At 50.5% G+C, this 14,080-nt stretch overlaps 1 protein-coding gene across 1 annotated transcript in view; it reads right to left on the reverse strand.

Moving 5' to 3' along the window:
- Positions 1-392: 392 nt before the first annotated feature.
- The window catches only part of MECR (mitochondrial trans-2-enoyl-CoA reductase), a 36,473-nt gene continuing 22,785 nt past the window's right edge, over positions 393-14,080 (reverse strand). The window contains exons 5-10 of the mRNA XM_060017668.1: positions 12,699-12,801; positions 11,532-11,634; positions 10,480-10,553; positions 8,325-8,385; positions 8,090-8,162; positions 393-6,650 (exon numbers count right to left, since the gene is read on the reverse strand). Coding sequence (XP_059873651.1) covers positions 6,493-6,650; positions 8,090-8,162; positions 8,325-8,385; positions 10,480-10,553; positions 11,532-11,634; positions 12,699-12,801 — 572 coding nt within the window. The 3' untranslated portion in view covers positions 393-6,492. The remainder of the gene's footprint in view (positions 6,651-8,089; positions 8,163-8,324; positions 8,386-10,479; positions 10,554-11,531; positions 11,635-12,698; positions 12,802-14,080) is intronic.

Consider the following 14,080-nt stretch of genomic DNA (forward strand, 5'->3'; position numbering starts at 1 on the left):
TGCCCAATAAAGTAACGCCAATATTACTTTAAAAATAGGATGACTTGCTTCAGTGGAAGCGGTGTGGAAAGTGGAGAAGGCTGGAACTTTGGAGCTAGATTAGGCTTGGCACTGGCTAAATTAACTGGACCAACTTAACCTATTTTCTTTTAAATCTCTTTTCTAACTTGTAAAATTAGAATAATTTATCCCATCTCAATGGACTACAGGGTAACTAAAAGTATATGTGGAAGGGTTTGAAACAGTATCTGGAACATGGTAGGAGCTCAATAAATATTGGTTCCCTTCTCACTAACCCAGTTTACCTGGAACCACAAAGGAGTTTTGTTTCTTTGCTGTTTTTACTTCGAAAATTATATGTTGAACGGATAATTTATTAACTGGTTTAAATGATATACAGTGAAACGTCTTCCCATCTCTGTCCTCTGGTGGCCTAGAGGCACAATATAATGTTTCTTAAATGTCCTTTCAGAGGTTTTACACATGAAAAGCAAATGGTGGTGGTGTACTATACATACAGTTCTGCACTAAGTATAATTTGAAAATCATTCCATTAGAGTACAAAAGGAGCTTCCTCAGGACTATTTTATGGCTCATAATATGCCATTTTATACACAGTAATTTCTTTAATCATTGCCCTAGGAAAGGACGTTGAGATAGATTGAAACCTTTTGTTTTAACAGCTTCACTGAGTAACTTTGTATATATACATATATGTAGGATCTATTCCTAGAAGTAGAATAGCTGGGTCAAAGGGTGTGGGCAAACATAGTTCTGATAGATATTGCTTAATTTTCCACAAGCACCTGTTTTTCCATCTCCTCATCAACACGTTATGAAACTTTATGATCGTTGTCAATCTGATAGCTGAAAAATGGTATCTTGGGATAATTTAACTTGCAGTTATGTTGAGTGGAGTGAGCCTCGTATGTTTAAGACACATATTTTCCTTTGTCTGTTTATATTTTTTGCCCATTTTTCTTATTCATAGGAGCTATCTATGTATTAGGAAAATTAGCTCTTTGTCAAATGAGTTGCAAATATTTTTTCCCAGTGTGTCATGCAAAAACATTGTATGTTTATGGGATCAAATTTATCCTTTATTTTTCTTTGATTCTGGATTATGTGTTGTAGTTTGAAAGGCCTTCCTCACTCTGAGGTTAAAAAAATTTTTTGTTTTTAAAAACCCTCCCCTGGACACTTCCCGGTGGTCCAGTGGCTAAGACTCTGCGCTCCCAATGCAGGGGGCCCAGGTTCGATCCCTGGTCAGGGAACTAGATCCCACATGTGTGCCACAACTAAGAGTTTGCATGCCACAACTAAAGATTCCGCATGCCGCAGCTAAGATGTGGTGCAGATAGATAGATAAATAAATCCACGATGCAAGGAAGATCCCGCATGCTGCAACTAAAAAATGATCCCTCGTGCTGCAAATAAAACCGGGCGTAGCCAAACAAACAAAACCTCCCATGGTTTATTCTGTTGCTTTAAGAACTGATTTTTATGCTGCAGTCCTGATCCGTTTGGTATTTTGTAAAGTGTGAGGATCATAGTCCCTGTATTATGAAGAACCAGTGCTAAACTTGGCTGTTAAATAACCTGCTCAACCCATTGTACAGATGGGAAAGAACCCTACCCATCGAAATACCCGTCTCCAAAACCTGCTCCTCTTCCGGAGCTTGCTAACTCAGGGAGTGGCACCTCCCTCCACGAAGGTGCCAAAGTTCCACCTTCACACACCTCATTCACTCTGTCTTGTTGATTCTTCCTCTTAAAGATTCACGAATCCATTCACTTCACTCCCACTTAACTAAGCCAGTTCAGGCCTTGTCATATTGTTCACACAACAGGGCTTTAACATGCTGCTCCCCCTGCCTGGAACATGGCTGACTTCTTATTCAGGACTCAGACCTTCCTTGCCCACCTTCTCTCAAGTACCCCCATCACTATGATATCACTTTATTTTTTCTTTCACAGCACTTGCTACACTCTGTAATTACTTCATTTATTCACTTGTTCACTGTCTTTCTCCTCCACTAGAATGTAAGCTTCCTGGTATCATGGGCCATGATTTTTGGCTTCTGCTGTATCCCTGGCACTTCTGACAGGCTTTTCACATATGGGGTGTTCAAACTATTTACCAAATTAATAAGTGAATGAGTTCTCACCTGGATTACTTCAGTGGCCTCCTGCTTCTTTTTTTCATGCTTCCCCGTGAGACACAGACTCAGGGAAATTCTGAGTGACATGTCAATTATTACTGAACAAAATCAAGGAGTCCTGAGAAAAGAGGGAGCTCAAAGGCCAGCTGTGGGGCCAGAGGAACTGGGGTTGACTGGCATGCTGACCAGACAGGGTCAGGGGACCTGGCTTCTGGTGCCAGCTTGCTTCCTGGTATGTGACCTTGAGCAGCTCACTTCCTCTCTCAGCATCTTCCTCTTCTGAAAAGTGGTCATATTAAAACCTCAATGACACAGGGAAGTTGTAAAAATCAAATGCAGGTAGGTGTGGAAGTGCCCGTACACTGTAAAGGGTCAGGGACATAGGGCAAGCTTTCTTCCCTCTCATAGGGTGCTAACTCACCTGCGGGTGGGCCCTCTGTCATCCCAGGATCTTCCTGCCTTCAGATGCAGGCAGATGCTGTGCCAGGACTGAGTTTCTCTTCTTCAACCATTTCCTCCAGCTGCCCAAGCTGGGCCCAGCGTCCTACCCAGGGCATGGTACCTGCCAATAAGCATGGGGCTGGCGGGAGCTGCTGACAGCTTCCAGGTACCAGGGCAGAGGTGCCTGGCACACACAGGTTAATGTAAGAACCTCTTTCTTCTGGGCATCGGTTTTTTCCCTGAGGAAAGCAGGGTTAATTGGTGTCCCAAGACACCAGACAGTCATCAATATTATGACAGTGGCTGTAGGCAGTTGAAGGGTGGATGATTCCAGAAGACACCAGGGAGAGCCAGTCATGAAGCCTCAGGGCTGCAGGTGCACCCAAGCTTTGGTTTAGGAGGTCATGCCTGTTTGTCCTCCTTTGGTCTCCTGGAGCCAGGGTTCCTCCTTCAGCCACTTAAAAAGTATATTGTTTACTTAGTGGGCCCGAAGAGCTGTCCCAACTCCACAGAGAGATTATTCAGCCTGAAAATTGAAAACAATCTCCTGTACTTGTTAAGTAGGGAAGCGATGATCCATCTTAAGTCAGATTCCCTTTTGACATTGTTTTGCCTCAGGCTCCTTTCCTCTGCTGGCCTCATTAAATGTTGATAATCCCTATGTGGTCTTCAAAATTTAGGGAGACTTTACTTATCTGGGAATTTCTGATTCTCTCTTTCTTTAGCGCCTCCCTTCTCCAAATTGTCCCCCCAGATTGCTGCCAGAGGGATTTTTCTGAACCACAGTTCTGATCTTCTGGCTCAGAAATCTTTTGTTCCCTACCGCCAGTAGGGTGAAGTCCAAATTCCTTAGCTGGGAATCACACACTGCCACAATTCAGACTGTGATTTTGTGAAATTTTCAGCTTCAGATGGATTGATAGGATTTCAATATAAATTAAATCATAGAATATGTATCGTTTATGATTAGGTTCAGAGAAAGGCCAAACACTAGGGGCTTAAATAACACAGAAGCTTATTTCTCAAGTCCTCAGGTGGGCAGTCACCGTTTCTGGGTCTCAGGGACCCAGGCTCCTTTGATCTTGTTGCTGTCCCATTCTCAACATGGTCAAAGATGGCTGTGCAAATTCCATGTTTGTATCCCAGCCAGGAGGAAGGTGAAAGGGGAAGGAAATGGTACAGGATGGATGCCAACTATATTTTAAAGAGGTTCCTAAGAAATGGACACCTAGCACCTCTGCTTACATCACATGGGCCAGATCTTGTCAGCTGCAAGGGAGGCAGGAAAACACTTTATTCCAGCCCACCATGTGCCCGCCTAAGAGTCATCAGTTTTCTTTTTTTTTTTTTGCCGTACGCGGGCCTCTCACTGTTGTGGCCTCTCCCGTTGCAGAGCACAGGCTCCGGACGCGCAGGCTCAGCGGCCATGGCTCACGGGCCCAGCCGCTCCGCGGCATGTGGGATCTTCCCGGACCGGGGCACGAACCCGTGTCCCCTGCATCGGCAGATGGACTCTCAACCACTGTGCCACCAGGGAAGCCCCATCAGTTTTAATTCTTAGCAATAGAATGGTATTTGGGGAAAACGAGAAGCTTCTGACATAAATGTTCTGTCTCTATAACTTAGCCTGGTCCCTTAGTCTGTAATGCTTGTCTCCCTCCCCTGCCTGAGAAAATATTATCATCCTTTAAAGCCCAACGTCAGCTCCAGCTCCAGGGACTTCCCTGGCGGTCCAGCGGTTAAGACTCCGTGCTCCCAATGCAGGCGCCATGATTTCGATCCCTGGTCAGGGAACTAAGATCCCTCATGCCAAACGGAGCAGACAAAAGAAAAAAAAAAATCAGCTCCAGACCCCCAGAGGTACTATTCCCGGGACACTCTGCACACCCCCGAGGTCTCTAACCGTGATGTGGTGCTATGAACCTTCCTCCCACCTGTCTGCCCACTCTGAGTCTCTACCAGGGGCCCGATCCTTCTCCATGGCTGCAGGCTCATCACATCCCCTAAGCCCAACCTTGTGGAGTCCCCCTGCAGAACCTAATCCTAACTTGCACTCCTGTAGGCTTTGGGCAGCCTCCCACTCCCTCTCAGACTTTGTGCACTTTCCCCCATTGACCAACTGCACAAATCATCCATCCCACTAACCTTGAGGATACAGAACGGGAGGGACTTGGGTGAGCTGCGGCTGATTCTGAGCCCAGGTGTTCAAGGTGGCAATTCTTACCCAGAGGGCACCTGTAGACCTTTCCCAGCCCCAGGATGAAGCTGAGTCCTTTTCTCCAGAGGACACACAAGATGCTGCCGAAGACAAGAGGATGACGCCGGGGCCCAGGTATGTGCTGGCATGTAACTAGCCTTCAGAGCCAGTTTTCCACATCACTCCACTGCCTAAAATCCCTCAGTGCCTCCCCCATGTCTTGGGGGCAAGTCCTGAGCCTTCCTGCTCTGACTGCTGCCCACTGCTCCCATCTCAGTCTTTCATACTCCCCCCACGTCCTAGGCAGCAGCTCTGCTTGCCTGTGGGCAGTTCCCCGACTGCTAGGCTCTCTAGGTCTGCCAGACTCTCACGAGTGCTGTTGGCTTTGCTTGGTACACCTTCTCCTGCTGGGCCTTAAGATTGGCTGTGACCATACTTCCTCTGGGAGGCCTTCCTTAAACCCTCAGGCAGAGCTGCTGTGTCCCCACGGCCCTCCGAACACCTCCGTATCAGCGGCCTCGTGAGTATGCTGTGCACTAACTAGGCTTAGCTACTTGCGGGCCAGCCCCACGTCACTCACGGGCAGCCCTGGCCTCAGGCACATGCTAGGCTCTCAGTATGTCCCCCCGCAGTGAGGCTCTAGAGCTCAGGGACAGAGGGCCAGGTGATGAGGGAGACACCCCAAAGCCTCTGGTTCTTTGCTTTGAGTGAGTGGATCATGAAGCAAACACCAAAAACTCACATAGTGTCAAACTCTTCTCTTTGTCTGAATAAACCTACTCATTTTTCAGAGCCCACTTTCAAGCTCCACCTCAGGGAGGCCTAGGACAGGACCTTGGTTAGGCGCTCGCAGCACTTCACGCACGTCTTCTTTTGCACACTCATCACTACGGTAACTGTCGTGGGACCAGTGGTTTGATGTGGGTTTCTCAACAGCGGCACTGTGGACATGTGGGCTGGATAAGCCCTTGCTGTGCACGGTGAGATGCTGTAGCAGCGTCACTGACCTCTGCTCACTAGGCGCTAGTAGCACCCCCTCGATTATGATAACCGCAGCGTCCCCTGGGAGCAAAATGAGCTCAGGCTGAGAACCACTGGTGTAACATCTGTCTCCCCAGTTAGAATGGAAGTTCCGTGAGGATGGTCCAGGCACCTGAGACCCCGTTTCCTTGGTTTCTCAGCCTGGCATTCACTCCTCTGTGGAGCTGATCCTCCCCGTCCCAGCTTGAGCCGAAGGCCACCTGAGAATGAGTCAAACCTTCCTTTTTAGAAGATTCTCCTCTGTGGGCTTGGAGGGCTTGAGGGCAGAGATCTGTTTTACTGGCTTTTGTACCTGCCAGCCCCGTCAAGGCTTTGCTTTCAGGGCGGTCAGGAAGTGATGGCTGGAGGACAGGTGGAGGGTGGGCAAGAGGGGCTTCTAGTGCTGGGAGCTGGCAAGGGATGGTCCTTCTTATTAGGGGTGACTTCTATTGTTTTTTCTTTGTTATTTTAAGAAGTTCGGACTTTATTAGATACCTGGAGGCTGGCCCCAGGGAAAGCCTTGGCTGGCCTCCCAATTCTCCGCCTCAGAAGTGACAGTGGGGAGAGGAGCAGCCTGCGTAAGGCGGAGGGGCCCCAAGTGGGGGGCCCGAAACCAGTCCTGCTGGTCCGTCTCCCCTCCCACTTGGCTCCGGCTCCTCTGGGATTATCACATCACATGGTGAGGATCTGCTTGGAAGACACGAAAGGCTGCATGGACGCTTCTAAGGCACGCTGGTAGTCCTGCAGTGGGACCTCGGAGCAGGCAGGGGCCGTGAGCTGGCCTCGGTGGGTGAGATCACACAGCGTGAGGATCAGCTCCTTGAACTGGTCTGTGGGAGGTTGGAGGGTGTCAGACGGGGGAGCAACCGCAGGGCTCGGTGAGGGGACACGCGGGCTTCCCCTGCTGGTAGGAGCTGGTGCTGGGCTCCAGGGAAGCCTCGAGAGCCCGGGGCTCAGCCAGGGACACGGCGGCCGCTGTGGAGGCGGCCTGGGGCCCGCCTGTGCCCAGGACAGTGAGGGCCAGGGTGGGGACAGAAGCACGGGGAGCAGCCCCAGGAGCTGACGGGCAGGCAGAGTGGTGCTGTGATGGCTCAGACCCACAGGACCTGACTGGGTGTAGCGGGGAGTCCTGAATGGTGGGAGGGCGGAATCACTCAGAGGGGCAGAAGCCAGAAGAGGCATGGGGAGGGGGTGGGTGGTGCCTGGCACACCAACAGATGTGGAACAGAGGAGCTCTGCTCAGGGAAAAGAGCCTTCCCTGAGAGCCCAGGCTCCCTCAGAACCGCACCAGCAGAAGCCACCAACGTCCCCTCCCGGGCTTGCCTCCCACTAAGGACCCCATAAGGTAGAGGAAGATGAGAAGGGAAGGCCTTGGCTGAGAAGTACTTTTTCACAGACATCAATTCATTCAACATTCAAATTGAATCGTATCCCCTGCTTAAAACACTTCAGTGCTTCCCATTTCCCTTTAAGATCGAGTCTGAGCTCCTTGAAGAGGATTATAAGGCCTTTCATAATCTGGCCACAACCCATCTGTCCGGCTTCCCACTCTCTACTGGGCTTTAACACATGCTATTTCCTCTGCTTGGAACAGCCCCTCAGACGACCACTTCCCTCCCCATCACTGGGATAACTGCACGCCATTCCTCAGCTCAGCCTGGGGCCGGTGGTGGTCCCAGTCTGGGGAGCCAGTCCTCCAGGAGAGGAAGAATAGTGTGCTGGCTCAGGTTCTGGAGTCAGAGAGACTGGCTGTTCACATCCTGGCTGCACACCCCTTAGGTGGGGATGACTTGGGGCAAGCTACTTCACTACTCTGAGCCTCTGTTTCCTCCTGTGTCAAACAGAGCTGACAGTAGTTTAAACAATTATGACATTTAAACTGAGGCAGAGGTTAAGTAACTTGCCCAATGTCCCACAGCTCGCTCAGCAGAACCCACAGCCAGTAATGGTGGAGGCAGGATTTGGGCCTGGGCAGGCCGGTTCCAGAGTCGGTTCTCTTTCCTTGGCTGTCTTCCATGGCAGTCTTCCCCACTGTCAGCTCCTCAGGAGGGCGGCAGGGGGTGCCTTGTTCAATATGGTGCCCCAAGGACTAGCCCACTTTAGTCCAATAACTATTTGCTGACTGTAGCTGTATTTAGAGACTGTTTTCCTTTATCCCGTTGTGGGCCTGGGGGTCCAATCACCTCTCCAGGGCTCAGAGTGGCTGGTCACTTCTGCAGCAGGCACTGCCCTCATGTGACCCTTGGTAATGGGGCCATCATCCACTTACCTGGACTGTGGTCCTTCTTCCACTGGGATAACCAAAAGCCCCGAAGTTTGAGATCCTTAAAAATGAGCAGGCTCTGTGGACACAGGAGGGACACGCTGGGGCTGAGGGCAAGAACTTCAGGCACTGCCTAAGGTATGGCTTCCCCCAGGGGCGGGGGGCACTGCCTGAGTTTAGACAACGGTGGTGTCCAGGCCCCTGTCTCCAGGCACTCCCCCACCCCACCCCACCAGCTTACCACAGAGGCGATGACAGGCTGCTTGGCCATCCCCCCATAGGTCACCATGGTTCCTCCAGGCCTGAAGGGTCCAGAGAGAAGAGAGTGGTCGCAGGGAGAGACAGAGCCCTTCTTGAACCAGTTACAATGCATCTATTCCAACCCTGGTTCCTAAACCTCGTTCTCAGAATCCCTGGGAAGGGTGCAAAAATACAGGTCCCTAGGCCCGACCCAGACCTAATGAATTGGGAAGCAAAGCTCTACATTAAAAACGACAGAAAACAAACAAGCAAGCAAACACCCCTTGCAGATGACCTCGATGTCTAGCCAGGGTTGGGAGCCCAGAGTTAAGCTCCCAGTCAGGCTTTGAGGAAGAGCTGCAGAGAAGAATACTCCCCTGAGCAAAGCTCACCACCCGAGTCGGGAGTGGAGCCGGAAGCAGATCGGGCCGGGCTCTACTCCACTGTCGGTGTATGACGCTGGGCAACATGTCCACAGCGGGCCACACTGCCTCTCCTGTACACGCTCCAGTGACACGACGCAGCTAAGGAATGGTGCGGACAGTGCAGAAGACAATGGCAATTGTCAGGACCTGCTGTCTGACACCCACACCCGCCCCAGCGGTCTAACAGGAGAGGGGCTCATATAATTTTTAAAACGTAAGCTAGGACTTCACATGCCTGACTTAACCTGTGCTCCCCTCGCCACTCCCCTGGCTCCTTTAGGAGTTGGTTGATCAAGGAAGACCCGAGATACATTTTGGGACAACACGAGGGAGGCTCTGTGAACTCCAGGGTGGAAGAAGCTGCTGAGAGAGGCAGGTAACTCTCTGTGCCTGAGGTCGGGGGCCAGTCAGATCTTAAGTTCCCTTCAACTGCCACCTCCTCTGGAAAGCAGCTCCTGCATGGTGCGGGGGCAAGCCCTCCCTCTGTGGACCCGCATTACACTTGATCTAATCAGAATGGCTACCGTATACTGGGTGTTTACTACGTGCCAGGCACAGGTCTGAGCCCTTCACATGTGCTGGCCAGTGAATCCTCACGGTAACCCCAAGGCAGGACTTTTATGACTCCTATTTCAGAGACGAGAAAACTGGGGCCCACCTCTCATTTGTAGAGCGCTGTGTACAGACCTCAGAGCCCCTTGGACTCACCTTCTGAGGCAGAAAGGGTTTATGTCCCCCCATTTCACTGATGAAGAGACTGAGAGCTGGATCGTTTTTCACATATTGCTTAACTTTTCATAGGTCCACAGCTAGTAAGCGTGAGCCACGGGGGGTGGCAGCGGGCCTCGGAGGCTGCCCAGAGGAGGGCTGAAGAGGTATGCTTGGAGCCACGGCGACTCGGGCAAGCTGCCTACCCTCTCTGGGCCTCGTCTGGGCGGGGATGGGAGCAGTGCCCCTCACCTAGGCGATTGCGGAGGGGGTACATCACGCACTCTGCACAGCCTGGTGTGTGGTAAACACTCTGTGATTGTGACTACAGCTCTCTGGTCACATGACCCAAATTCCCATCCAGCCTGAGTTCTAGAGGGTTCCCTCAGTGTCTCAGCCATCTAGGTACCCTGTGGCTACTGAGTGCTAGCAAATATGTGTTAACAAATGCTGGTGCTCTAGTTGGGAAGTGTCCTTTCAGGTGCCCTTCAATTCGACAAGATTATATTAATGGAAAAAAAGAAGGAAAGGACATGCGCTGTCAACACTGTCAACGTCATCCCCCTGTGGTGGGATGATAGGTGAGCTCTGTGCTTAACTCTTCCTTTGTACTTTTACATGCTTTCAAGATGTTTTGTAACAGCATGATGTTACCTTTAAAATCAGAATCTATTTTTAAAAGCTAATAAAAAACTTAAAAGCTAATAAGCTAGGACTAAGCGACTTTTTCAGATGCCCCTAGGTTATGAATCCTTACCCGTTCCCCTATCACAGAGTGCCCAGGAGTCTACTTCTGGGGTCCCTAGGAGAACAGAGCTGGATGGTCATCTGTAAAGGAGGAGGCTGAGAGAGGGAGGGCCCGAGTAACTAGGACGTGACATGGGTCCCATCTTCCTACTCAGGGTCGTGCTGACCTGGCCTTGGCCTGCACTGGCCACTGGGACTTGGTCACTCGGTGGTCCTCCTGGCTAAATCCCAGGAGGGAGCCTTCATGCACTGGACCCACGGGGCCGAGGGACTTACGCCAAGTGCCGCAGCAGCTCCGTGGAGCTTTTCCCGCCGACACAGTTGAGAGCAAGCTGAGGCTGGGGCACGTCCTGGAAAAGAAGGGACCTGCAGTGAGCGAGCTACCCCTCTGTGGTGGGGTTTGAAGCTTGCTAAACAAACAGCACTTCCCTGGCCCAAGGGCTGTGTCAGGAAGGAGCGAAGAAAGTGGGACAGTCATGCCTTCCAACTCCGTCTGGGAAGGGCCTTTTCTTTACCAGCTTAATCCTGTTATCTGTTTTAGGATTTTGTTCAAAACTCACCTCCTCTGGGAAAGAACAGACAAAGGGCACCTATGTTCTGTTTTGACGGACTTCATTTCCCCCTCTTCTCAGCACTTACAACTCAGTTTATATTAGATGTGCTGACCTACTGCTTCAGAAATGTTCTCAAGAGGCGTGTGTTCTCAAGTAAATGTGTGTCCGGTCCCTCCAGGGTTCAGTGATAAGAGGCTGAGATGTGGTTCGGTCACTTACTAGGTGTGCTGGGCAGGGTTAAGGGGCTTTGATTTCAGAGAGGCCTGGAACCAGCCCGACTCCACCACTTATGATTGTGTGGTCTCAGTAAAGTCTTTTCTTTTTTCCAAGTCTTCGTTTTCTCACCTATAAAATAGATAGCACCTACTTTGTAGAGCTTTTGTGGGGATTATCAGATAAAATATAAGGCAGATGCTTTGGAAATGTGACTCCTTTTCTTTCTCTTCCCTCCTGTACCTCAGTTTCCTCAGCTCTCTCCCAGCTCCGAGATTTACTTCGGCTGTGTGGGCTGACGTAGTTCACCACCAACATTCAAAACTACCAATCACACAGGGTTTCCTAAACCTTGTCTGTCTCTCCTGCCCCCTCACAGCCCCGGGCACTTAATGCATGCTTTCCCCTGGCTGAGGGAATGGGCTTTATCCTTCCACGAAAAGAGACAAAGGGAGGATTTTGGAGACATGGGGCCAGTGCCAGCTTTTCTAATTCAAGTGAATTTCTTTCTGCAGGGAGTTGGGCCTGGAATGGAGGTGCAATGTCCCTCATCACTGGTACCTTAAAGAAGTTTTTCATCTCATGCTTTCTTAGTTCCTCTTCTGTGACAACATGATGGGCCCCCAGATTCTTCAGTCTGTCGGTCAGCTTCTGGATGTCAGGTCTGGAAACCAAACACAATCCAAGGTCCTCGTCATATCTGCTCACTTTCCCCACGGAAGGCTCCCAGGACCCCTCTGCCACAGCTGTGAGAACCCGAGTTTCTCTTTGTGGGAAGCTAAGCTGGGCCTGGCCACCAGTCTCATCACACGCCAGCATCTCTTGGCCTCAGTTTCCTCACTGGCGTGAGAGAGCACTGGGTGGTTTCTACTGCTCCTGTCAGCTCAAGGACGCTAGAAACCATCTGGGCTCAGGGAGGAGTCATTTCACTTCCTGATTTCTTCTACTGAAACGACAAACTCTGCTTCCTTTCCCCCTCTTTTCAAGGGGCTTTTCAGAGTGTTGTGCAAACACACTCCGGTCCAGGAGTGGCTCTGAGCCTCTTTACCAAGGCAAACAGAACAAGTTTTTTGTCAGCACAATGGAGGGGATGGGGAACTGAAGCGAGTATCAGTTCTCCTGCCAAGGCTGGGCTTCCCTGAAGAGACACAACCACGTGCGTGGATGGTGAGGCTTAAGGAAGTTGGAGGATATGATGGAGAGAGAACAAATTGGGAAACTAAGTTTGTCATTGGTTTGCTGTGTCTTCCTGAGCAAGTGGCTTCCTCTTTCTGATGACAAACCTGCCCCATCTCCTTTACATCTGTATTTAGTGCACTTCAAAGTATGACACAAATGCAAGGGAAACAAGGGCTCTGGGTTAGTTCGTTCAGAAAGAATAACACAGAAAGAATAACAGAAAGAATAACACAGCTTAAAACATTCCCAAATGTGAACTGTGGTTTTAAAAACATGAGGTTTATCACAAGTCAAGAGTCTCAGAAACTCTTAGCTGTTCACTAAGGGCCTCCTCCTTCCTGCCCTCCCTTTACATTTCAGATTCATTCATTCTATAGGCAAAAGCCACTGGACTTCAGTGCTGGTGGCTGACTCAGCTATAAGCCAGCTCCTGCCCGCAGGAAAGGAAGACCGCTTACGCAAGGGCGCCACCTGGTGGAAACATGGGCACCCGCGGGTGCCAGGTGGAAAGGCCCAAGTGGTGTGCTGGGATCAGGCCTTCCCACGCACCTGTCTCGGACCACGTTGATGGTCCTCAGGCCCAGGGCCGCGGCGATCTGGATGACTGCTTGCCCCACTCCACTGTTGGATGCATTCTGGATGACAGAATCCCCTGTGGAGCCAGGAAGAGACTCAAGTTGAGACCTGTAATAGGTCAAGGGCTTCCAGCCTAGAATCCTATTATAGGGCCGGAGGTGGAGTCCTCAGACTCTGAAAGTACCCAGGACCTGCTGCTGAGCCTTCTCAGTCCTTGGACTGTTGCTCACTCTTCTCCCGTGCCCCCCAAACCTCTACAACACCCATGAAGCCTGCCAGGGTTCAGCAACTCAAGAGTTCACACTGGATGCAACTTAGACCCTGCTGTGTAAATGATTTTGCATCCTTCATCATCCTCCCAATTTTTATGTCCACAAGTCTCTGCTTAGGTTATTTCTTTGGCTTGCAATGTTTTCCTCTTTCCATCTCCCTTCATTTTCAAATCCTATATATCCTTCGAAGGACTGATCGAGTGTGGCTTCCTACATGAAGCCTTCCCACATTCTTCCCCCGTGCACTCCCACAGCGCTCTGCGGCCGTCTCTGTTAATGGTCACGGTCAGCCCTGACTTATACTTGGTTGTTATCTCAGTCCATTTCTATCAACAGGCTGCGGCTTCTTGAGGGGTAGATGCACTGCCTCAAAATGGGATTAGAGCTGCACTGGAGAAACTGGCAGCCCCTGAAACAGGGACCTCCGGATAGTCTGTGGTCAAAGCCGAGGCCTAACTTTGGACTTAGCCAACGGGGGAGGCCACGGGCCATGCTGGGAAAAGCATGGGCTCTGGAACGAGACATACTGGGGTGTGAGTCCCAGCTTCTCCACTGACTGTAACGGAAAGTGAACGGGGCGGGATGAGTCCTGACCTCTTTGAACTTCAGTTTCTCCCCCATGAAACAGTAGTCCTAGAAGCACCCACCGGGGTGCTCCTCATTAGAGCCCAGTGCTGTTGTGTCCGGGAAGGGGCTCTGTTCCCCTGAAATGCTATCTGGGTTTTGAGAGGCAGCAGGGATCTTGTGCTAGAGACAGAGGAGTTTCTGGAAGAAGGCCCATCCTCCTTAGGGTCAGCCTACAGATTGTCACCATCAGTGGGTTATGAAACCAACCTAGTGGGTTGCAAGCTTTTTTTTTTTAAAGTTAAAATCAAGGAAAATAGAATAAAAAAATAGTGGAGTGCATCACACATAGTGAGGGTAAATATTATTCCACGAAACTTTGGTTTTCAGTACATATGTATTCACATGTCTATACACTGGATGACAATTTAAAGTTAATTCTTACTCTGGGTCAAAATCACACGTTTCACACCAGCCCTGGGGCAGGAAGGTGGAGAGATACACCATGGGCACAAAAGG

The sequence above is a fragment of the Delphinus delphis genome, chromosome 1 (genome assembly GCF_949987515.2).
Source record: "Delphinus delphis chromosome 1, mDelDel1.2, whole genome shotgun sequence".
In the NCBI taxonomy this organism is placed as follows: domain Eukaryota; kingdom Metazoa; phylum Chordata; class Mammalia; order Artiodactyla; family Delphinidae; genus Delphinus; species Delphinus delphis.